The sequence below is a fragment of the Brienomyrus brachyistius genome, chromosome 15 (assembly GCF_023856365.1).
Source record: "Brienomyrus brachyistius isolate T26 chromosome 15, BBRACH_0.4, whole genome shotgun sequence".
Lineage (NCBI taxonomy): Eukaryota > Metazoa > Chordata > Actinopteri > Osteoglossiformes > Mormyridae > Brienomyrus > Brienomyrus brachyistius.
In genome coordinates this window covers 15,116,045-15,142,178 of record NC_064547.1, presented here as the reverse complement: position 1 = coordinate 15,142,178, position 26,134 = coordinate 15,116,045, and the positions used below count along the sequence as shown (strand labels likewise).

Genomic DNA, 26,134 nt, shown 5'->3' with positions numbered 1-26,134 from the left:
TCCCCAGCCCGAAAGCACACAAGGAAAAATGAAGCATGAACTAGGTTTCATGCTTGCCATGAGATGGTTACATGTTTCCAAACCATGCTGTGTTTTTGACAACAAGATGGTTACTAAGGCAATATAAGATTGGATACGGTGATTTGCTTACACAGTTCAGAAATCGGAAAAAAAAATTACGATAAATCAACCTGCATGCAATAAAACACGTCCAATCTCTCTGAAAATTAGTGGGAGACCATCTGCTGGTGATGCAGTGAACTGTGGTTCTATGTGAAAGGTCAGTGTGACATCTAACCTCGCGATAGGAGGTTCCTCATGCAACCCTATGCCATCCAGGTATCGTTCTCCTTCTGTCTCACCCATACTGAGAATTCAGACATACTCCTCACATCATATACTATATTTCACTTACTATAGAGCAAACAAGTATTGGTTCCGATGCACCCTATGTCCACCCCTATGTGAGCTTAATAACGTCTATTAAGATGTTTCTAAGTTTGAAATGTTAATTTCTTATAATATCAAAGTCAGTTCATTAATTTAACCTTTGTAGATTTTTATGTTTATGTGGTCAAAGAATTTCATGGTATTATGTACACATTCAACAAACCTTTTTAAAAATGTTGGATAAACTCTATGGAAGAAATATTTTGTGTACATAGTTACAGTGTCGTTGCGTGGGCAAGTGTAAAACATCGATTCAGATGTCTGTGTATTTGTTGACTTTTATGAAACACGTCTCGACACGTGCCATCGTATTTACACAAGCCGAAGTGTGCTTCTGCTGTTCTCGAGTCCTGTGATTTTAATTTGGCCTCTGTATGGGATTATAGCAGGTTGCTGGAGGCAATAACAGCATTTTTCTCTTAGAGCCTAGAAGTGATGTTTGATTTACTTGAGATTTTTTCCAGTAACTCACTCTCATTGTATTTTTAGAATTATAATTGTAATTCATCATTTTATGCATGACTTTGAATTGACAACTATGTTTATCTGCATTTTCCATAACATCTATTGTTTTGTGTGTTTCAGTCCTTTAATTGCCGTGTACAAGCAAGTCAGTTCTTCCTAGTGATAAATGAGTTTTCATTCTGTCTTGGCTGCTAAGTAAGATTTATGTGGCTTTTTGTTTCCCTTTGGTTCAATAGATTTTGGCAAAACATATTAACTGCATAAGTTAATAAGCAAAGTTTCAGATTAGAATTGTAATTCGCCTTATTCATGCCTGGTTGCAATGTGGCCGACTTCTAAAGTCAGTCACACCCCTGCAAGATTAAATACTTGACTGTCCTACTCATGGACAAAACAATACAGAGTCAAAGGAGTCAAAGACAGGATAATATGTCATAAAATGAACTCTGTCCTACTTAATGAATGCCATTTATTTAGCTGCTTTTTTAAAAAAAAAAAAAAAACATTGCATCAGTAGCCAAAGATGGCAGGTACAGTAAGCTTTGTGCCAAGCTGAGCTGGTCATCAACAGCACAGAAATCCTGCATATCTTCTGGGCGCTTCCCCTTCAGACTCTCCTGTTACTCAGCAGTGTACGGTGTACAAGCCAGGGGGCTCGAGTGACACGTGACCCAAAGGCACACAAAGGTGCACAACGTGTTCCTGGTCACAGAGTCACAGCCCACGTCATTCAGATTCCAATGGAAACTATTTCAGCTCCAGAAATTCTCCTTGAAATTCACACTTCATTATCTACAGCATCTCGCCAGGGCTGGCAGCCCCTATATAACCTTTTACCTATTTTTTTTTTTTTTACCAAAGATTCTTTCAAAATAGAAGCCTGAGGTATAAGGAATTTTAATAACTTGTGAGTGTGTCATAAGACAGAGGGAGGTTTGCTATGCCATCTCAGATGGTGATGTCCTGGGCAATTAACCATATCGCCTATATTTCATAAATATACATCCTTCAAACACTCTACTTTAAAAGAGCAATGATATGCCACTGCAGCAGGATCATTAAAATGCGAAGCGTGTGGATGGTGAGATGGTGAAGTGACCGAATGAGGATAGGGTCAGCACAAAAGTGGGGGGGGGGAGGGGGAGGAAATATATTTTTTTAAAAATTCCAAATTTAAAAATAAAATAAAACAACAATTTCACCAAGAATTAGACATTTTGGCTGTGAATAAATTGAAGAGGAATTGAATTCATGGTCGTGCCACACTTTTTACTTTACCGATACTTTACTTAAATATCTAAACATTTCAAATGATAATTCAGCATAAAACAGCAGACAACCAATGGCACCTTCTATGATATGATGTGATATGATATGATATGATATGATATGATATGATATGATATGATATGATATGTACAAATTTGAATTTGGGGCAGTATGGTCTGTAACTCCAGGCCAGTCTGTTCCACTCCAGTCCCTCTTTCATGTATAGTTGTGACCTTGAGAGGAAAAATGAAACAGACGGTTTAACATAAAAAACACAAATTAAAACTGATAAATTTCTGAAACACAGAAGTCATACACACCAATGTAACACTTAGTTGCATGCCTTTGCGCCAGGAATGTCTGACGTGGTTATGTTCATACTGAACACTCCCTTCCAAGATTGCTTACCTCATATAGTCTTAAAAGAAATGTCTAAGTCATGCATATGACCTATTTCCTGTAACTACATAAGACTTCTAAAGTTACCAGTAAACTAACGGCAATGAGAACCTGTGAATGAAGAATTGCATCATAATCATTATACAGACAATTGCACAAGGAAAGAATTATTTACCTACCTTAACCTACTAGGCAACATAAGCAGTTCATTGCATGGTGCAATGTTTTCATAACACAGACAATAACTAGTGCATTTGGAATACCTGTAGGGTTACTGACGCATCATATTGATGGCAATAAGTGTGTCAATCGTTCAACATGGAAGACCTCAGTGAATGAATGAAAGGAAGATGTTATTACGAAGTGGCGATAACACTCTAGTTTAAGGTGGACTCTTTTGATAAACTGTTACAGTACTAATCACATTAGAAAATAAAACCAAACAATCGAAAAAAACAATCAAATTTAGAAATGTATTGCAAAGACATCTTATGCTTGTCTCACGAAAAATTTACTAAACCATTTCTAAATCACTTGCAACTAAAAAACATCAAGTATGCATTAGTAAGCAGACATAAATTTGTTATATTTCAGCCATAATGGTCTACTGTTTGGTAGCTATTAATAAACTCTTACTTCATGATACCTTTGATAATACATTAGTAAATGAAAAGCACTTACAATCAGATTACGAAATGTAATACAAACATATTTTATTCTTGTTAAGCATTGGAAACTATAAATGAAAATATAAGTGAAACAAAATAAGTCTCCTTTATAAAATGGAAAGAGTCTGTTACAGTGCATGTCTGACATCCTACTAACTGGTTGTGGGGTGATGCACTAGTTAAATGTACTAGTTAATGGCTTCCTCCCATGAAACTGAGCAGTATTTAATGTCCTTTATAGAAGGAAAGCCTCGGATTTTCTCTGCTGTCATAACTGCTAGAGGAGGTTACTTTGATGAATTAAAGACAAGACATTTTCTTGCTAATAAAGGTACTCAAATGCTGAACATACTGTAACTTTATTTGTTCGCAAAGAACACCGAGTATATTTTCAGTAAATGTTAAGTGAATAACATGCAAATGTAGAAAATCTCAGCGTCTGCGAATACTTTTGACTAGCAGTATATGTCAACCACGCTGTTATGCCTGGAATTTACATTTGCCGCCAATTTTACAGAATGTTCCATCTTCATTGACCTGTAAAATAAACAGAGCCTTGCGCTCCGCCCTCCCAACAATAAAGCTTTGTGATTTCATCTACGTAGAGTTTACCAGCGTACATGCAGGGGGCACCGTCATTTTCTCTAAGCCCAGCCAGGGCGCAGCTCCTAAACCGAACGTCAAAATCGACAATCCTATAATCTAATCGTCGGAAATGTCTAAAATGCAGCTCCATCAACATGACAGTAAAGGTCATGAAACCATTTAAAAGCAAAAGTCTTAGTCTAAGTGACCAGAAGTTACTTGGGTTTCTGCTATGATTCACTTGAATTGCTATTTTCACTGTATATTCCTGTTGTCGTTTACTGTTTGCAGGGGTGAATGTCAGCATGTGTATATCTAAGAGTCAATGACTAAGAGAAGACTTATGATATCTCACAATCTGTATTATAAACAAAATCTATAGTTTATGTAGTACTTCCTCAGTTTAAAAACAAATAGATTTATGTGAAGAAGTGCCCTTAGCATATAATGATGTATATGACTGAATATCATGCGATAAAGTATTAGGGCTGCTAAATTGAAAAGAAAAGCCAAATTAAATACAGATTAAATAAATTTAAATAGATTTTGGAGAAAAACTGAAAAACGGAGAGTTTTGAGAATAAACTATAAATAACTTTCAAAAAAAAGTTGAAAAATTTGAGATTAAAGTTGATTAAAGTTTTGTGGTTGCAGTTGAATTATAAGAATAGCTTCTCCTAGCCATAATTTTTTTCCCTTTTAGATGGCCCTAATGCTCTTCTGTAGCAATATAACTGAATAAGATAATCAATTTCACTACAAAGATGTGAAGGGTTTAATGGGACTATGGTACTACACATAAACCATAATCCATCTTAAAACTTCAAACTTTTTTTCAAAAGTTTATTTTGTCGTCTTTCTCAAAAGTCAAACTTTAATGTCAAAACTTTCGGCTTCAACCTTGAAGTGTTTTACAATGTTTTACTTCCCTCTCAGGTGGCCCTAAAGCTCTTCCACACTAGCATCCCATCCAGGGTATGATACTGATGATATAAAGCAATTTTCATTAGAGAAACTGAAAACATGCGAGTGGGAAGAGCCCCCAAATTTTGTGTGGTCCTTGAGTTTAATGTACCTCGTGATTCTTTCTCAAACCTCAAACACGTGTTTGTTCTGCTCGCTCACTGGGCTGGATTCCAAGAATGCATCCCTATTCCATCCCCTGATCCCAATGTCGCACAGATACAGTCGTTCCAAACAGAGACAAACCATGTCCCTCCCTCCCTCTCCGTGACGTGCCTCTCGACGTTCGGATCAGTGTGTCACCCGAATATTTGCTCCGCATGATGAAAATCACCATTGATTTCCCACTGTGTAAATGCATACTACACACCAAAGTGATGCAAGTCTTTGCGTTCTTTTGTATTGACAAACTGAATAAACTACACGATGTGTAAGTCAAAAGGTTTGCTATTTAAATCACTAACACTCCTTTTTTCCTTATACACTGATCATGAGTAGGACTATTTTTAGAACAAAATGCCCTCACCATCCTTTCCTCGGGGGGCCACATAAGTGACTAACAGGAAGTAATTTATCTAAATACTCTCCATTGTTGCTTGAATAGCTTTGGGGTTACACCTTTCGTTTAAAAATTTTTGATCTTTATCAAATGAAACTAACCAGGTTACGCAGGTAGATCATGCTTAAAAACCCCATTTCATAAACGGTTCCACAAGGAGGGAATTTGCACAAATACATTTCATAGCTGGCCATAATCCAGTACGTGGTCACACGGAATTCGCAGATCATGTCAAGCAGTGCGCCCAAGACAGGGGAGAGTTGTCTACAGTAGGGTATTTACTCATGGACAATGTATGGTAGCAATTGAGAGAGACCAGTTCACCCAGCCACATGTTTCTGGAAGGAGACCTATACATATGCAACAAGTGAACGTCACATATACAGAGTCAGGAGCAGAGGCTGAATCCCCGTGACCCTAGAGGCACGAGTCACCGTACTACTGAGTCACGACACCACCCATACAAAAAAATGCATACAGGAAGTATTCATCTTCCCATATATGGACATTTTTAAATTACAGGTGAAGTATATTATTCAGTGCTTAAGAATGTTTAAAGTCATCAATTGGAAATGAAACATCTAAGCATAATACACTAAGCAAAAATAGTGACCAAATGGTGATCAAATGCGTTGTGGACCTGTATTACACAATCCATGGCATGTGATCACACTTCTAAATAAAAAGAACAGGGGGCGGCCGAACCTCAGGGGGCCACGCAGATGCGTGGTCTGAGTGATGCTAAACACCGCCGATGGCCAGAGGCGTTCTTCGGATCTTCTGCGTGGTTCTTAGGAAGAAAGCTGAGTGAAGAAGCAGAGATGCACCTAACAATAGGAGAAACACCTGGGAATTAAGATAAACAAAGAACAGGCAATTTGAATGAAATAAGAAAAAGGAAAAGCAGCACAAAGTGAAAATCCTTGACGTGTGACTTGATCATAGACACACTTAAAGCCCTACATTTAGCTGGCTAGTAGAAGTGAGTTCTCTAAAAGGGATTTTCAGGCTTAAACCCAGCAATTGACTCCATTTCATCAAATACATTATGGCTGTATGGCTTTTAGGGTCTTAAGGACTTAAGTTAAATTCTACATGCTCAGTACATTTGCTGAATAAAACGTGTGGGGTGGTATGTATTTCTAAATAAAAGTAAGATGTAGTGTTTTTTTCTGTTGTGTTGGGTCAGGTGACAGGAGATTCATTCATTCAGTCATTCTTTGTGCCTTTCTTTCTTTCTTTCTTTCTTTCTTTCTCTTTGACAGCAGTAGGGATTTTCCAGTGACCTTTTAAGCAGCTCTTTAAGGGTGACAAAACAGGGTGCGGTAAGACACCAAGATATCATTTCTCTGTATAAATGCCAAGTGTCTTATTTTATCTAACAATACGCTTGATCCTGAATGAGCTGAATTTAATTCACTTTCCATGTAAGCATGTAGAGAAAGGCAGAGGGATGGTCTCGTAGGGAACCTCACAGTCTCTGGGTTACGGATCTGGATCATACCTGTTCTGTTTTTGGGTTTGCCTTGATTGCAGTGGTTGTCCAAACTGAGGATAAAGACCAAGTTCTGTAATGTGACTCCACATGGGTTTCCTCCCACAGTTTAAAAAAAGCAGTTGGATAAAATGGTGTCTCTATTGCCCAAAGTGTGACTGTGTTTGCCTGCATTGCAATTGCACCCCAATCAGGGTCCCCCTGCCTTGGCCTCTGTTCTGTCTGGGACAGGCTCCAGGCCCCCCAGGCATCCATAACCAGGAAAAGCAGTTGGACCGGAAGATCTAACCTACATACATTCCAAAATACAGATTGGAAAGCCTTCGAGTCGCTGGGCAGCAATTCTGGCACATAGCGACTGCACGTAATTTTCTGTCTGTCAGAGAAATTCCCATGTTAGCAGAGAAGGTACTTTCATGTTACACAACTCCTGCATTTCAGCAGCTGACCGATGTTTTTGAGATTGACTCCTCAGTCTCGGAAGTCGGGATGATTTAGCATAATCGGTTTCATCTGTGGAGTAAAAAATGAGTAAGTAAGTAAAGCTGAGGTTAAATTTAAAATTCAAGTACGTCATGAGTGTGACTGAGTGATGAATTGCTTGATGCCCCAGTTAGTACACAGACAGCCTCTGTTCCACTTTGCATTTTATTAAATAACAGACACTTTAATGAAGAAGGCTGGGTCAGACTGGGGGCTATGAGCCTAATGATGAAATCACTCTGGGATTTGAACCAACAACCTCTAGGGCACGAGCACAGACCATCCCCCTTCCTTTGGGCTTCTGTGATCCTTTTAATTTATTGATTACTGAACACCTTCAGTCATTATCTGTTGGCAGAGATAAAAAGACCGGGCTCAATGTAGCTGGCAAAGAAGCCAGGTTTAGTTTTGCGTAGAATTATGAGTTTTTATAATATATTTAACCTAGACCCCTTGTGACTCATTTAATTATCATATTATTACTGGAATAAGACTGCTCCTGAAGATCAAGGGCTTTGTAAGCCGCAATCCTTTTACCAGGAAGAGAATACTTGTAAAAGGGGAAAAAAATGGAAATCTTATTGGGATGTGCAAGTTCCTCATTCTTTAAAAGGCAGGTAATGCTCTCTGTGTCATTGTTGCATTATCGCATCGTGCATCACGCCATAAGAGGATGAGAAATAAACACCCCTGGGGAATGGAACAGTTTTGAGGTTAAAAATGAAGGAAAAACTAAAATACAACACCCAGTGGAAATGCGATCTCATTTTAATTGTAATGGAGGAGAATAACCAACGATTCAAGAGCAGCATTCACCTGTGAGCTGTACAGATATGTCTGCTGTCCATCAAGCACATCCACACAGCAAGTAGGGAATACAGACATACTATACTACTGAAGCATTTACTCAGAAGCTCAGAAAGGAAACCTGAGAAGTGCCTGGGTGTGTGCTGCCCTTTTCTCCACACACTGTTTAAGGTGGACCGGTGTGGTTGAATAGCCCTTAGTGTTTGAGTACAATGTCTCTCAGCCTAGTGCTCTCGGCTCCCAGACAGTCTACCTTAATGCTCCCTGCCAGCTCCCAGCCAGATAGTCCACATTTTTGCTCCCTCCCAACTCTCTAGTAAAAACCTTGATTGCCTGGGGTCACAGGTCACTGGGTTGGGAAACACTGTTATAGCATATGGTTACCTTGTGATTGACTGCAGGCCCACTGCACATAATTCCTTCAACCAGGCCCCCATGACCCACAAACCCCTCCCACCAGGACCCTCCCCCGGGCAGCTCCTGGGCCCAGAACCAATTCACCAGTTGTTCTTCTCAAAATGGTAAGTCTGAGTGACTGGCAACCATCAGCAGTCTACACTCCTTCATGTTTGTGCTTCCAGGGAAATCTGTATGCGTTTACTCAGCCTATGGGGTAAGCAGTTCCTTTGAAATAGTCCTGAAATTAATTTTTAATCGCCCAATACTGCCAGACAAGTATCGGTCAGAGATGGATGTTAGCATAGCAAAGGGTGAAAGAGCATATAGCACCAACTACAGGATCATTACTCCCAAGCCAAGATGTTGTACCCATCTTAATCATACATGATTTGTCTGGCAAAGCAAGACACGCACTGTGCAGCCTGCAGTCATTACGGCATTACATTTGGGAAAAGGTTGCACAAAGTAAGTGTAGAACAGCACAGCCATCTCACAGGAACTTCAACTAACCAGGAACTTGCAAGTTTGTCTCCCAGCACATGACGCATGCAAATGCAGAGTGGAAGAGATAAAAATTCCCTGAAACAATGCCAAGCACTTCTTTGTAATAGCAAGGAAACAACTGATGCATTCAGTGGTACCATTATAAAGGTACAGAGTAAATCCCCCTTGTGATTCCAGAAGAGCTTCCAGAAAAGTGAGCTGTGCATTGGCACAAGCCTTTCCACTCACCGATGTACTGAAGTGTTATTTTTGCACTTGTGCACTACCTGTCAGCATTAAAGACTCTCCCCAGTCTTCTTTGACCTCTCTAAATATCAAGGTGTTTCTTTCTCGACAGAACTGCAACTGACTGGATATGTTTTGCTCATCACACCCTTCTCTGTAACATCTAGACACTGGTGTATGTGACATTCCCAGTAAGGGGGCTGTTTCAGACAAGCTAGAACCACCCTCACCTGGCTCCAGCAATCACACCACCCTCACCTGGCTCCAGCAATCACACCACCCTCACCTGGCTCCAGCAATCACACCACCCTCACCTGGCTCCAGCAATCACACCACCCTCACCTGTATCCAGCAATCACACCACCCTCACCTGGCTCCAGCAATCACACCACCCTGCCCTGGCTCCAGCAATCACACCACCCTCACCTGTATCCAGCAATCACACCACCCTCACCTGGCTCAAGCAATCACACCACCCTCACCTGACTCCAGCAATCACACCACCCTCACCTGGCTCCAGCAATCACACCACCCTCACCTGGCTCCAGCAATCACACCACCCTCAAAATTACTCAGATTATGTATATTAACTTTTCTAATGCTAAGCTGCACAATAATTACATTTCTTGACCCTATCAATGATGCCACATAATTTGCCGTTTGATGGGAGCATGCTGTTTGGATTAACAAGTAAATATAGCCAATAAAGTAACCACTGTGTATATATTTGAAAACCTCATTTAACGTGAGGTACATATTAAAAAACAAATTCATGCAGTAACACGACTTTAAAATGATCAATAATTAATTTCATAATAAAGGTTCAATCTGGCAATATTGTTTTTACCTCACAGGCTGGCATCTGTAGTTGCTGAAGTCACAGAACTGCTTGCCATTATTTTGACCGATTCAAAATGACCAAGTTCAATCAGTGTTAAGGGACTTTGTGCAGCAATGCCAATGTTTATACACAAACACATATGTACACTTACATACTCTCCAGGTGTGTAATTTCCTGTTAGACCACAATGTAAAAACAAGACATGCACATAACTCACAGGTACAATGATTTTCAACACAGAAACCAAAGAATTTGCAGTAACTTATGTTATCAGCTTTTGAAAATCTGATGGGCTACTGATGATTATTATAACGTGGGAAATGGCACCATCACGTGGACAAATATATTACAACAATTTTAACATTTGTTTCAGGTAAATGTGTTTGATTATTTTACCTGTACAGTTCAGTAGTTGGCCTTGACAGTTTTACACCAGCGTGTTCACATTGTTTAATAATAACAATAACAATTAATTTTCTAAGATGCATTCTTTCTATTCTATTAACAGAGCGTAATTTCCGGTAGTAATATACAGTGGAGTTTTTTTTCATTGGAGTCTCCGCCTGGGTCACATGTGTGCGGACTTTGCATGTTCTCCCCATGTCGTCGTGGGGTTTCCTCCGGGTACTCCGGTTCCCCCCCACAGTCCAAAATCCTGCTGAGGCTAACTGGAGTTACTAAATTGCCCGTAGGAGTGCATGTGTGAGTGAATGGTGTGTGAGTGTGCCCTGCGATGGGCTGGCCCCCCATCCTGGGCTGTTCCCTGCCTCGTGCCCATTGCTTCCGGGATAGGCTCCGGACCCCCCGCGACCCAATAGGATAAGCGGTTTGGAAAATGGATGGATGGATAACAATAATAATAGACATGCTGTTGTGGTTTTATTGCCAGATTCAACACATCATTGATTCAACACATCCTCATGTGGTTTGCACAATATAGTTATCAATAAATTAAAGCAACATTGGATAGCCTAATTGCGGAAAACAATACAAACACTTACACTGGTTTTCCGAATTCAATTAGCGCAACTGACACATTTCTGAAGAAAAAGTAATTTAATATGAATATTATGATTCCACACGTATAAACCATTTCGGTCAATCCACAATTGACACTAATTCACTTTCCACTTTCCACTACAGGTGTTACCAAAACGCAATACTTCGGTACCAAGTTAATACAAAAATTCTGAAAACATGACAGTCCCCGTTTTCTACTGTACCGTAAGAACTGGAGATGTTACTCTGTTGGACCTGACGGGAACTGTCACTGCAGGATGCCAACCATGGATTCGCACGTGCACAGCCAAATACAAAAGTAACTAAAAATTAATCGTGGACTAAAACCGAAAACTAACTAAAAGCAAGTCAAATACAAAGAAACGTGTATGTTCAGTTCTTTGCCAGTGTCAATACAGACTATTAAAGAAAATCGGCCATTTCATGAAAATTTATGCAAATACATGAGATGCGCCTTAACTTTCTATAACCGGTAAGAGTTCAGGTTTGGCGGTGGGTCCTTTTTACTTTAATAATTTATCACATTTGACTCGGATCCTTTAGTGACAGTGCCTACAAGTGTTAAAGGCCTTGTCCAAACACACATGGGTATTTTTAACAATGGTGTTCTTCCTCTTCCATTATTAATAATAAAAGAAAAATCACAGTCTACAAGAAAATATTTAAACACACTGTAAAGAGCATGCCAAAGCAACAGGCGGCGATGTAACTTTAACCGTAGAGCTGTGTTGGCCAATTAGAAGCCTTATTACAGTTCTGCTAGGCTAATGCTGCATTCCATTTACCAACATTAGCGATATCTGCGGATAACAACAAATTATGCGGTATTTTGCGCATAAAAAAACAACAGCAACATGTCAACAGATAGCGTTTGGACAGTAGTGTGTGTATGACCGATTTAATCAGCCACAAATAAGACGTAAGTGCTAATAAACAGTGTAAAACTATAACTTCTGTTGATAAAGGGCGCAGTCATCTTGAATTCTGAGCTAGCAAAAACGGCTCATGGTAACAGCAAACGGCTCACACTCTGATGTCAAACAAAATAGATAATGGCACACATTCTGATGGTATGAGCCAAGAACTGTCGGCAGTAAAAATGTAGCTTAGGAAACGGAGTTTCCGAAAAGCTTCACCGTGGACAGTGTTTTATAAAAGCTCATTTTCAGTTATCTAAAACGCTGTTTGCATGTGGACGAACGGCCAAAATACATAGAAAAGGCAAAATTTTTACAGATACCCATGTACGTGTGGACATGGCCCTAGTCTCTCTCGAATGCCCCCCCATTTAAAAATATTTAAAAGTAGGACATGCCCGTGTTTGTTACTCTTGACCCACTTATACTACATTCACAAATTTCTAGTTTCTTATGCCACATCCCTAGTACTAACACTACTGGAAAGATACATTTGCATCTGCCCCAAGAGGACTCCTGACTGGGAGAGAGGCATACACACTTTTGTGTGTGTGTGTGTGTGTGTGTGTGTGTGTACATTCATTTGCTATGAATCACACTTCCAAACTTTTCTGAAATGATGTTAAACCAAATATAGAATGGTTTCTATGCAGCTTCTTTATAACTGTGGGCCCGGTACTGCTCAATAGGAAGCCCATCAACAAATTACATAATGAAGGGACTGCATGAAACAAAACATTTTCTTGTCAGAGGAAAACAGATGACAGAGATAATGGTCTCACAGATTTCTGCCACCAGGAAGAGGGAACTGTTTTTAAGGGCACTTGATGGCTCCCTGTGATTGTATCACTATGGTGGTTGGAAAGTTTGGCTTGTCAGGACAGAAAGACAACATTCAGATAAAATCGATGTATAAAAACTCCCTATTCATATGTAGCATGCTATCATAATCCAATATCTAGCAGCAGCAGCAGTTCTTACCCTGAGCAAACACATATGGATGCACCCAGATAGACCTTTCTTCACAGTTCCTAGGAGCTGGTCCTTATTTACTGACAAGTCTGTGTCGTAGTTCAGTTTCATGTTTAAGCTATGGAGCCTGGAAAGTGGAATAACTTTGGACTGAGAAACACGAAGGATTCCCCGCATCTCTAAGGGTGCAATCACTATAGAGTGTTGCAAGACTTTACTTGTGACACAAGGTATTCTCACAGAAGCATTCCATGATATCTAACTTAAGGGGTATTCCACAACAGGGGAAGATCTTTATGGATTCTTGGAATTCAAAATCATAATCACATGCATGAACAGAGCTAATCAGTTGAAGGGGAATAGTTAGGCGCTGATGTACTGTATCCTGCACACGCAAGGGTGACAATGATAGTAATAAATTCTCTGGTGGGAGTACTGCAATCGCGTGACTAGCCCAGAAGGCGAAGTATTTTTGCTATGGCAGTATGAAAAATATTATTCTTCAAAAGAATAGAACATGGAAGCGGTTGGCTACAGTGTCCATGTTTCATGTTATAAAATATTTAAATATGATGCCTATCCCATGCCCGAGGTCAAAAAGCTAATTAGATAATTATCTGCCTTTTACAAGAGTCTGGAGGGCTTTAGCAACCATGCCCCCAAGTAACTGAAAAAGTCGAATAGGGGAAGTTCTGAAATGAGAGAATAATCCATGCCGTGCGTTGACATGCTTGCGTGGAGCAGTGCTGTCTTCCCGCACGACTCACCTAAGGATGGACTTGACACCATCACGAGGAACATCGTAAGCTCCATGATTAGTCAGAAGAGGCAGGTGAGGACCTTTCTAAGCTTGTCACTGCAGATGGTTCACGCCTAGTTTAATGATTCGGTACGCGATTACATATTTATTCACTTATTCTAGCAATTTCCTTTATGAAACACGTTTAGTGGTTAAATGCATTAAGATAAGGGGGTGTGTTACATACTTAAAAATAGTACTCAATTTTTGTAGCAGACACAATAAAAAACGATCCCAGGTCGTGTAAGATATGCATTTCCTCAAGCTAGTACAGTGTAAAAATCTATTCAGTATATTTTAGGGGAAAATAACTTGCAAAATCCTAATTTGCAATACAAAAAGGAATGCTTAGCAATTACATGAGCCATTTGAGTATAAAGCATTTTACTCACATAGACGTTCATCTTGGGACTCCCTGGGTAAATATTAGGTCACTGCAGGCCTAATACTGGAAAGTGTTCTGCTACTCGCGGTCCACTGGTCTGGATCTTAGACGGTGCCTGGACATGCTCTCAGACAGTGCATGAAGCCAGCCCTGGTGTATCCGGCACCCTTATCAGATCTTCAGGATCTCCAGGTGGTGTCAGTTACAAGAAATATGTAAGGGGATCCCAAAGGGAAGGAAACAGGTCTATTTGGAATACATAGGTTAGATGTGGATTCTGACAAGGCCAGGAACACAATTCAGGAACAACATTTGCTCAGGATTGTTTTGGTAGTTGGTAGTTTGGTAGTAGACTGTTGTGCGCTCAGTTGTGTCCGTGTTTGACGTTTTTGAATCCACTGCTGATGCAGGTGTGCTCTATCAACTTATTGAGCATAAGCTTCCTTAGATCAGCTGCAAAGTGCTTAACCAGATCAGGTGCCTGCTTATCTACAAAAAGCTGTCTGTCGCCCTTGTCAACCATATTAGGCTTTAATTAATCATTCGCGCAAAAATGTTTTTAAAAAGTGTTTATACACAGAGTAACAGCTATTGTGATCCAAAAATAGAAATAACCATCTAGACCGTGTGTTTAGACAAATGAGATACAAAACCGGCTTGAGAAAAAGACCTGTTAAAGCAAACATTCCAGAAGACAGATATAAGACAAGGATAGAATAAGGCTGTACTGTTAGTGTATTGTCTACAACAAAATGTTGTGTGGCATCTAGCAGACAGAAAACAGCAACAGGTACAATGATTAAAAAAAAACTAAAGAAAAAAGCAATAGAAGCAAATCTAACTCAACGCCACAATAGATACTGCAAATAAACAAGTGAAAATGGTTTTATGCATAATCAAAATCAGCTGGAAGTTGGATTCTAGGAAGTTATTCTGCAGTCGCTTTTACTAAAACGTACCAATTACGTTTTTCAAGAAGAATCCATAAAGGGTTCCCATATAGACCACAGCCTGATTATTATAGAGTAACGTACTACATCAAGAAGGGTTGTCATGCGGTGGAGTTCTTGCACATTTTTAGGGAGGTGTTCCAGGTGTCAACATTCCTCCCTCAAGACATAACAAATTACTTTTTTTAATGACCGACCATGGGCAAGACGTTCGACTGCCTGGATAAGTAAGTCTGTTTATATCGCATAGATCCTAATGTCTTTCTGTCTGACATTCATTCTTGCGAACAGAAATATGTGGAATGAGCGACAAAGGAAGGAAAAAGCAACTGGGACAGGAGTGAAGAAACCAGCGTATGGAGGAAGGCTGTGTGTGGAAGAGGCAGTGAAAATGCAAACAGGAAGAGGCAGTGAAAATGCAAACAGGAAGAGGCAGTGGAAATGCAAACAGGAAAAGCCAGTGAAAATGCAAACAGGAAGAGGCGGCGAAAATGCAAACAGGAAGAGGCAGTGAAAATGCAAACAGGAAGAGCCGGTGAAAATGCAAACAGGAAGAGGCGGTGAAAATGCAAACAGGAAGAGGCAGTGAAAATGCAAACAGGAAGAGGCGGTGAAAATGCAAACAGGAAGAGGCAGTGAAAATGCAAACAGGAAGAGGCGGTGAAAATGCAAACAGGAAGAGGCAGTGAAAATGCAAACAGGAAGAGGCGGTGAAAATGCAAACAGGAAGAGGCAGTGAAAATGCAAACAGGAAGAGGCAGCATGCAGACTCTTGACCAGAGAGATATAGTGATATTCTTGCACCTGATTACCACCTGTGACGTTGGCCTATCTGTCCTCATGGAAAGTGAGAGGGCTTCAGTTCCTGCTCCTTTTTAATTTAACCGCCCCCCACAGCCTAATTGAGAGCTATCGACTAATACCTCCTCCACAATCCTCTTAGTTTGCATGTACTGTTTCTAAGATGGTCACCAAGATTCCAGTATCTTATTCTGGGAAAGCTCCCCCTTGGCCCTGCCCATCCAACCTAAACACTCACTTTCATACAGAAGAACAAGTAACCACTAAGTCAGCACGACCAGCCGAAGGAGGAAATCCACAGTAAGTCCAACCCCACAGTAAGTCAGCAGAATTGCAGGCTTTGCCAAAAACATGAATATGCAGAAGAACAAATGTAGCTAAAGATAATGGCTGATTATTGATTCTAAGTTACAATTTATTGGTCGTCTAATCAGTCAGCACTGTAGCCAGTATTTATTTGTGTTTTTTCCAGTATCTTCTTACACACAAGTTAATATATTTTGTTTGTTGAGCTGTATTCTCATGTAGAACAATGGAGTGTGTACTGTAATATAAGATGAAGATTAAGAATAACTTTGTTGATCCCAGGGGAAAATTCTGGCACATACAGCAGCAAGAACATGATGCACAGATGATTAAAGCGTGTTCAATGCAATATTATCTATATTTTTAAATATCAAGGTTGCATCTGTAATGTTTTGTGTTGCATTTATCCATTAAAAGAAAAGTTAGCTTTGTTGTTTTAAGTAACTAAAAGATAGAAGACTAAAGTTGTTCACTTGCCAGTTAGATTTCCAGTACAGCCAGTATATCCAATGGCTTTGTATTTCATCACTGTGATACATTATTGAGTAAAACAAACTATAAATAGATACATGCTGTATTTTTCATGCTTCATGTTTTTTGTGCTGTACAAAAAGGCTACAGTACTGGTTTATAGTACTGGTATCGGTATACCGGCCAGGCGTCCATGCATATATGAAGAGTTCAGAAACCTTTATACATGTATTTTAGATAAGTTGGCTATATTTGCTTGATGTGAAAGATATGCTAAGATGTGATTCATGATTATTTTAAACCAAATGCGTAGTATTTTACGAAACTTGCAAAAATATATTTTGAAAGGTGGGGCAGTGGGGAGGGGAAGCGGCGTCATAACCCAGACTGGAAGAGCATCCATCCAAAATGTGACGTTTATATCATTCTGAATGTTTTTCGTTTCAGAATGGAAAGGTGCTACAAATTGATTAGTGAGAATTAAGGCGTCCGAATACTCATTCTCGCGGAATTTGTGGAGGTTTGAAACACCCCTGATGTAAACTGACGGACAATGGGTTCAATATTTATTTTCACGTATGCTGAATTGAAACTAATTAAATGAAAATACATTGTTGTTCTTTTAACAAAAAACTCAATTAAAAATCAATTGATTAGGCATAGGAATTTTAAACCAAGCCTTCATTTTTTTGTTCACTATATTGCACATCAAGCATGTATCATTTTTTACAATAACAATTAAAATTTCATTTATAATGGCCAGCAAAAGCAAAAAAAAACATCTGGTGCGAAACATAATAATTAGTCTGATGATGCTTTGGGAGTTTGCATGATCTCTCTGTGTTTGTGCACATTTTCTCTGTTATACTCCGGCTTCCTTCCATCGTCCAGAAAGGGATGGAGATTTGGTATGTCAGTGTGAGTCCTGCACTTGACAGGAATTCTGTAATAGGGGTCCTTGCCTAGTATACTTTGCTTCTGAAGACAGGACATGGATGGATGGATGGATTATTTTAGTCAAGAAACAAACAAGGTGGTACTATATATTATGACAATCATGTCTGAGGTTGCATTTTAAAAAAGAAGAATTTCCTTAACTTACAAGCGTATTAGTAATGATACTCTTGCGCTAGAATGTTGAATGTTGAGGCTTCACTAACACACAGCAGTCATTGTGAGCAGCATCCGCTGATACCAGGCTGACACCAGGCTGATTCCAGCCCCCCACAGCCATCAATCAGAAAACAAGATGACCACAGGCTTACCACGGCACGAACACCAATTACACAAATTGGATGCAAACTCATAATCCCATGTCAACCTAAATATCTTTAAATGTTATTGACACAAACCTGCAGTACATTGCAGAGATCAATTTGGAAGTATACAGTATCTTTAATTGTTTAAGATTTAAATGTAATTAATTAGCGGTATATACAGTGACCTGGCCTGCATCCCATGGACTGATACTTCAGCCCACTGGGCTCAGACAAGGCAACTGAGCAGATGTTTGAAAACCGATACAAGTATACAAATCCATTCTTCTTGTTTCTTCACAGTTCACCCAGAGAAATGTCAGGCCTTGCTCTGGTTGAGGATGAACTATCTACAAGCCACACAGGTATCAGGAAGTTATTATTTCTGTGGGATGAATGAATGGGAACTCTGGTTTGACATTGATAGAGGGCAGTTCAAACAGTGGCCATCATTACCAGTAAAGTATGAAATGTGTCAGCAGTATAAACACTGAAGGCGTGCACCCTGCATCCCCAGAAACACACCTTTTTACGGTGCTAACATAAACAGCTGCCACACACTCTCAGATGTTTGCAGTCCATACTATGTCCCGTAGGAGAAAACACTGCGGCAAGAGGCTGCTGTGATATGATGCATTTGGCCAGCTGACAGGCACTCTAAGCAGATTTTCTCCTGTTGCTGACCAGGCTTGGATTAAGGAACAGTCTTACGAACACGTCCGTGTTCCGTCCATCAGCCTTCGTGAAGCTGACAGGACACCAAACCACTTTCACAACGATTCATGACAATCCCAAGTCTGCCCGTCTTGTACGGCCCCTGTCCATGTGAGGCTATTCAAAGCCTACAGCAAAAATGTCCCCAAAAGAGAGAGAGTGGCGATGGTGGGTTTTATCATTTGACATCTCCTCTTAAATTTCTCAAGGTCCCAAGGGGGTGATCAACGACTGGAGGAAGTTCAAACTGGAGAGTCTAGACCGGGACGGCCAGCCTCCCAGCAAGCGCGAGCTCCTCCGGCAGATGTCTTCACCTAACAGATCCAAAGGCGACTCCCGAGAAACTCCCAACCGCAAGGTCAGTGGAGACGCACAGGGTGCTTATCAATATGCACCCCTTTGACATCATCTTCCATTGCTAAAGTACAGTTCCAATGCTCAAGAACAGAAATACAGAGGAAAGTAAAAAAATTTCAAAATTTCAACGATGCATCAGTTTCACCCTCATCAACGAGAATAATCCTGTGATTCCTTGTGTCGCAAGCTAGCAGGAATGCACTTTCCAGGAACACAAGCATATTCTCTGTGTTCTTGCCATTCATAAACACCCACACAAATACCTGAGAGGCCTGCGATATTAATAAGCCATTTACCATCACAAAAGGACGGAAGGACAAAACAATGACTTTCTCTACAATATCGGGGGGGTGGGCCGTTTCCAAAATCCAATATGCAAAGAGGCCCAGAATCGATGCTGGTAAACATTTTAAGGTGAGCGGCAGGTAGCAGAGGTTTTTGACGTGTTTCAAAAAAGACAGTAGATTCCAGTTCAGGGAGAAAATTGTACTATTGTGTCATGTGTCAAGTGTCAAGTAATGTATTTAAGATCATAAGCAAAATACATAGCATCTTAAGAAAATTCCTGCATTTAAAATTTGTTGTAAGCCCTGACAATTTCTTAGTACCGGGATCCGAATAGGTATATTCACATACACACACATACACAGGTTTGTAATTATATCTTTGTGGGGACTCTCCATTCATTTCTATGGGGAAAACTCTACTCCCAACACGACGACCTTAAACCCAACCTAGCCCTAACCTTAACCATAAGGTCCCCACAACATCAAAGTAACCGATTTATATTACATTGTGGGGGACGTTTGGTGCCCACAAAGTAATATAAACATACACACACTATGTGCATGGTTGGCCTGACAGATGAACATGCAGGAGTACAAGCTGATCAAGGACGAGGATGAGCAGTTCCTGCGCAAGTACCGCAAGCAGTGCATGCAGGAGATGCATGAACGCCTGAGCTTCGGACCCAGGTTTGAGCGCCTGTATGAGCTGGAGAGCGGGGAGGCCTTCTTGGACGCCATCGAGAAAGAGCACCGTCTCACTGTAGTGGTGGTGCACATCTACAAGGACAGCATCAAGGGCTGTGAGACTCTCAACCACTGCCTGACCTACCTGGCTGCCGAATACCCCAGCGTCAAGTTCTGCAAGATCAAGGCTTCAAGCACCGGGGCGAGTGACCGCTTCTCAGACAATGTGCTGCCCGCTTTGCTGGTGTACAAGGCGGGAGAGCTTTTGGGCAACTTCCTGTGTGCCACCCAACAGCTCAATGCGGAGTTCCACGCCATCGATGTGGAGGCGTTCCTGAACGAGTACGGCCTGCTGCCAACAAAATACTTGACGGCTGAGGTCAAAGATGAGGAAGAAGCTGATGTGGAATGAAGCCGTGGTTTTTCAAGAGGGAGTCTCACAGAATATTTCACTACTCTTCTTATAGGGCAATGTAGCAGAACTTTTGCTGTCAAAAGACTGTTCTCTATGAACAGGTAGGGGTGACCTTTCTCCATCAGAGCCCCTTTAATGACAGAATACCTCATCAATGAAATGTAAAAAGGTCATTCACGATGCTTCCTGAGTGTGAACAGCCTAAAACTCATTATTGCTGTCAATACTTTCAATATTGACTGATAAATATTGCAGTTTGTCAAAATCATCATTTAAATGTATCTTGACTGAAACTATAAGATGAAATAATAAGTTATAATAAATATATAAAGAGTTGTAGAAAAGATTGATTTTTTTGCTATAAGAATGTAATTACAGTGTGTGTGTGTATACAACCTGACAAACTTTTTTCTCTCTGTTGTGGAATTCTGGGATGACATGCACAGAGAGCTTATATGCCTCTTGTACGATATTTCAGGAGCGTTTCCTTTGAAAGTGATTCAGTTTCTTGACATTAGTGTTTAAAACCCAGCTTATCGCCATGATGCATGCTGTATGATTCGAGGTGTGCATGTAACAGCAGGACCGCACTTATAAGAGAGCACAGCCCGTGTTGTACGTGGGTGTGACAGACAGGTGACAGAGCACAAGCTAATGCATGCTTCACATTGCTGACTTTTTGCGGTCAGGGCTCGTTTAGTCACAATTTAAAGATTAGGCCTGTTAAATAAGAGCGTGTGTAGCCACTAAATGGGCAAAGCATGCCGAAGACTAATAATGACATTTTCTAAAATATTGCAGATCAAACTCTGGACTCACTACAAATGAGAGAGTGATATGGTATTTCAGAAGAGAATAATTGCCAGTTTTAATAACTGAAAATAGAGCTGACAGTTATATTTGAATCGCAGTTCTTAGATCTGAAGAATATGTTTTTTCCGTTCATTTATCATGCCTCAACAGAACTGAATAAAACTGATGAAAAGCATGGTATGTGCTCTACATCCAAAGGGGAGAAAAGAACACGCCTCTTCTCGTAATTTAAAAGCGTGCCTCTCCATCTGTTTCCCTGACGAGAGAGAGAGGCGGCTTGTTTTGGACACGCATTTAAAAAGCGCTTCAAGTAAACCCCTGCACTTATGCCAAGTAAGTTTCGTGCAATGAGTCTCCCCACCACCCAGCGCAAGAGCATGTCCCAACAACATCCCGCCATCACAGCGCACACACCTCCTGAGCACCACTTCAGTGTAAGGCGGAATAGCCAAGACCTAAGCTTTTAATATCCTTACTGCATTCAGTCTTAAAATACCTTAGCGTGTAACCACTGGAATACCAGTCTGTGCATCGGATCTTCCGTAATTCAGGTATGATGTGTCATACTTAAAAAGCATATTGCAAGCCATCAGTCCAACACTTAAGCAATTACAATAAAATTACTGAAAAAACTGTGCACGCATTTCTACATATTTTACAGTAACAAACAAATGTCATGAAGAAAAGTAAATATTTAAAGTCTGTGTAAGATGTGCTGGAGAAAGGTGTCACTCAGGTGAATATTTAGGCCACTGTAAGTGGCAGGACTTCCATTTGGCACTCTGTCCATGGCATGTGATTCACAGTCTGTAATGGATAAGTTAAGTGCCAATGACCCTGAGAAGCAGCTAGAATATACATACAACGTCATTGTACAGGCAGCCAAAATAATGATGTTCAATCTTCATTCATCTTCCCTAAGAGAAACACACAAATATATGCAAGCGAGAGTGAAACTGAGGGTCAGAGCAGAGGGACCGCCATTTTTCCGGAAGGCCAGAGCGAGTTTTAGGGGCCAACAGACCCGCCGATGGGCCCCGCAGTTGTATGACCACTTTCCCAACTGCAGGATCCAAACCAACTGAAAACCAGCAGAGCCACACAGCAGAGGGATGAACACAGAAATAAGTGACACGGTACTGATACCTTCAAAACACTTTGAGGAGGGGGGGCTGCACAGTCTCGTATAGGAGGACTAATGACTAATGCATTATTTATTTTAGCATCCAGTCATTAAGGTAACATTCATTCCAATGCTGGTTGCACTTTACACACAAAAAAACCAAGAAGCCTTATAAGGACAGATTTATCCTTGAGCAATGTCTCATGACATCGTGATGTGGTCAGGGGCCCCTGGGCAGGTCACATTTCTGCTCCCTCCAGTTCCCAGCACACCAGAACCAAGCAATGGAGAACGCCAAATACCTGGTGCAGGCACATTGGGAGCTGCTCATCCAGGTACTGACCAGGACCAAACCCACTTAGCTTCAGAGGAATTACCCAGTCTGAACTGCAGTTGATACTCAGCCGGTACTGCTGCTCATACAGGAAGCAGTTATGTAAAAAATCTTTGGAGATAGATCAGGGTATACCTTCTGAAATCATCCCCTTGGGTAAAGTATTGTAAATCGCTAGAGTTTGCACAAACAATGGATGCAAAAATAAAACCGAATTGACATTTATTGTGTCATGCCCGGCTCGTATGCTCCTCGTGTGTGCCACGCCCCCTGATCACCCACGTGTGCGTCCCTAATCGTCCTCAGCTGTGTCCGATTATTTTGATCAGTCTTGTCTATTTCAGTCTGTGTCTTACCTCAGCTCCTCGTCTGTTATTGATGTTGCTGTGCGTCGGTGTCCTGCCCTGCCCTAGCCCCGCAATAAACCCCTAGTTTGCCCTGATATTCGCCTTCTTGCCTGTTCCTTGCCTTCCTGCCCGCACGATCACCGTTCCGTTCCCTGGTGAGCATGACAGATTGGTGGCATAGATACATAATATATGTTGCATTTAAGGAGTTTCCATTTGGACTGACATAACACCTGCTTAAAGCGTCACACTCCGTACCGTTATTAACGGCTCAAAATCTGAAACCTTCTTGGCAGGATCACTTGGACCTGGCCTTTCTCTGACTCAGACTCTCGGCTGACCTTAGCATTAACCTCCGGAAACCAGCAGAAAGAAGCTTGTGGCAAGAAAAGCAATTAAGGCAGCTGTCACGGCTCCTCAACAACAAAGAAATGCTTAGCGAGTAGCTGGGAAGGCAGAGATAAATAAAGGGTTAGGGAGCGCTCCTAGCATTTTTTCCCCCAAAACATAAATGAGAGCCGTCCCACCGCAAAGACGGCTTCTGAAGATGATGTGTTCTCACGCAAACATCTCTGCTTTATTGAGCAAGTCAGGTGTTGTCGTTAAGGATATGAAATATGAAATAATTAAGATCTACGATCACCCCTGTAGCATTCTGGATGAATCTGGATTTACACATATCAGAGTCAAAAGGTATTTTTAGGCATTACCTTATCGATTGAAAATTATGCGCAGTATAGACAGAATTCCTTTGAAATAGAAGGCATGGAACGCTAAAGTTAACGGGAAAAACAAAAGAACTGAATATTACTATATTACTGAATAAAGTTCAAAATAGAACAGCTGAAAATGAATTACATGTTATGTATTCCTTACAGATATTATTGCAGTATAGATAATTCAATGATATAGATCATTATTATATAGATTGTAATATAAATGGAATCACTGGATAAACATACTAAAATATCCTGTATCTGATGAGGCATCTTCAAACACCCCATCTTAGTGACTTGATTTCAGGGTGGACATTTGTCAACTGGGGCGGATGTTAGTGGTAAAATCCGTAGACCAGGGTGGGGTACCACTAATTAGAGGAATAACTCGACCAGGCAGATTATGGGGGCTCACAGTCCTGTCCTGGTCTTAACCATGCATTATCTAGGGCAAGCATCAGTCTAATAACAGCTTAAGTTTCACAAACATTAAGTTGTCACGGACACATAAGAGCCAAGGGCACCACCTAGTGCCAGAGCACTGCATTGCGAAACACTGCAGTCTGATAACTGAGGACCCTACACTGTGGTTTAATTGAACTGCAGAATAGGGGAAAAGTCAGATCAAAACGCTAATTTTAAAAGCATCACAAATTCTAACATTTGTTTAGTCTCTGGCACCAATCACATTAACAGACAGCTGAGTGTTTGAGGGTAAAAGCTGGAACCATGTCACAACTATTGCAGAAAATACAAAAAAACGTTAACTACAGTAGAACCAAAGTATTCTTGAACATGGTCATATTCTGCAGGCCATTCTTCAAGCCGCTCTTTGGGTGCCATCATCATGTCAAGCTTGGCATTTAGCTCCAGTAACTCACAGACAAGGGGTCAGGAAAAGTAGAATTTTATTACAAAACAAGAGGACTGGGGGCAGTACAGCATGGTTCCCAGTACGACGCCAAAAACCAGTCGGGATGTAGCCAACATGCCAACCAAAGCTGCAACTTCAGAAAAAAGACGTGCAAAGCAAATCAAGTCAGAATCACTGCCACCTTGCATACATCTGCCAATTAAACATAGAGCAGTGTTTCCCAACCCGGTCCTCGGGGAGCCACTGATGGGCCACGTTTTTGCTTCCGCCCAGCCAGACAGTCCACTTGGATCAGGGGTGGGCACTCTTATCCGCAAAGGGCCGGTGTGCATGCAGGTTTTTGGGATAACTTTTAGGTCAGCTGTTCAAACATAGGTGTGCGGACTCTTCAGCCAATCAGTCCTCTAATTAGTGACCTAATTAGGAAGCTGCAGCAAAAACCTGCACACGCAGCGTTATGTCACATCTGTGTCACAGCAGCTGCATGCCTGGTCACTTACTGTACACCCACAGCCATCTACCTTGACTTGATGGCACTGTCACATGTAGCCATAGGCAAGGTTGTATTGGCCAAGTTCGTACTCACCTGCTGACTTCCGCAGAGTGTGAACAGGCGTTCTGCTGCATGCCGGCACTCACAGAAGCTACAGCTGCTTTTAGGACACAGGTGATGAAAATCTAGGAATTCATAACAAGGCTTATCAGGGCACCTTCGTCTTGGTACAGTCCTGGTCCTGGACGTGTCCTCAGGTGCACCAGTGTCTGAGACACGCCGCTTTGTTCTTGGCATAACAAAGCTGGAATATGACAGTGTTTCAAGACTGGGTTCTTCCTCCTACTCACAGAATTACACCACTGAGAGACCCTGGAAGCACCTTTTGATCACAGGCACAGAGACTTATTCCACTGAGCCCCACATACCTCTTTGTATTCATATATTTGTGGGGACAGTCCATTGATTTCTATGGAACAAACCCAAATCCCAACAACGACAACCTTAACATACCCTTGATTTCCCACAATGTTATATCTAGGGTCAGAGGTCACATCTGGAACAGCTACAGCCATACAACTATCCAGAAAGACCAAAGAAGCCTTGTTGACCATCCATCCACTGCACCACCATGCCGCCCCCCTTGTTGACCAGTTGACTCAAATTGAAAATCTCACGCCACCCAGCCGACCAAAGTCGGCAACTCTGCAAATTTAGAAGGCCGCACAAATCCAAGAAGCTTTTCACCTTATCTTTAAAACAAACTTGCTTTGTGAATTAGTAACAAATGTTGACAAATCAGTGATAGCTAAGGTGCATGAATCATTTTATCCGGGAATGTTGTTCCCCTCCTTTAAATACTTACCGGATTGTATTTATTACTTCATGTATTCAACGAAACGATTTCTTTTCGCACTGAAAGTCATTTCAAAACTACAGAAGCAAACAAATTCACCAAAACAAATCCTCTTGCGCGATATCTGCAGAT

At 41.0% G+C, this 26,134-nt stretch overlaps 1 protein-coding gene and 1 long non-coding RNA gene across 5 annotated transcripts; one reads left to right on the top strand and one right to left on the bottom strand.

Annotated features, from left to right (window-relative positions):
• Window positions 1-1,777: 1,777 nt before the first annotated feature.
• LOC125709256 (uncharacterized) lies at window positions 1,778-26,116 on the bottom strand. Of its 2 annotated transcripts, none has more exons than XR_007382667.1 (4): window positions 26,012-26,116; window positions 25,240-25,331; window positions 6,064-6,204; window positions 1,778-2,417 (listed from the first exon to the last, which is right to left on the bottom strand). It is a non-coding gene; the product is annotated as an uncharacterized LOC125709256 (long non-coding RNA). The 2 variants fall into 2 exon arrangements; XR_007382668.1 differs by having other exon boundaries at window positions 6,064-6,185.
• Window positions 12,413-20,753, top strand: pdcb (phosducin b). Of its 3 annotated transcripts, XM_048977526.1 has the most exons (5): window positions 12,413-13,853; window positions 15,447-16,256; window positions 18,293-18,354; window positions 18,913-19,061; window positions 19,925-20,753. In XM_048977526.1, exons 2-5 carry the CDS (start codon window positions 16,120-16,122, stop codon window positions 20,441-20,443), a joined length of 867 nt encoding a protein of 288 aa, XP_048833483.1. In that variant the 5' UTR covers window positions 12,413-13,853; window positions 15,447-16,119; the 3' UTR covers window positions 20,444-20,753. The 3 variants fall into 3 exon arrangements, with proteins under 3 accessions (XP_048833483.1, XP_048833484.1, XP_048833485.1); XM_048977527.1 differs by lacking the exon at window positions 12,413-13,853 and having other exon boundaries at window positions 15,358-16,256; XM_048977528.1 differs by lacking the exon at window positions 12,413-13,853 and having other exon boundaries at window positions 16,189-16,273.
• Window positions 26,117-26,134: the final 18 nt, after the last annotated feature.

Excerpts from the sequence above, each read along its gene's own strand:
- pdcb (XM_048977526.1), top strand. The coding sequence starts at position 16,120 with ATGGTCACCAAGATTCCAGTATCTTATTCTGGGAAAGCTCCCCCTTGG. Across the intron at positions 18,355-18,912 it reads ACTATCTACAAGCCACACAG|GTCCCAAGGGGGTGATCAAC; the intron begins GTATCAGGAAGT and ends AAATTTCTCAAG. Across the intron at positions 19,062-19,924 it reads GAGAAACTCCCAACCGCAAG|ATGAACATGCAGGAGTACAA; the intron begins GTCAGTGGAGAC and ends TTGGCCTGACAG.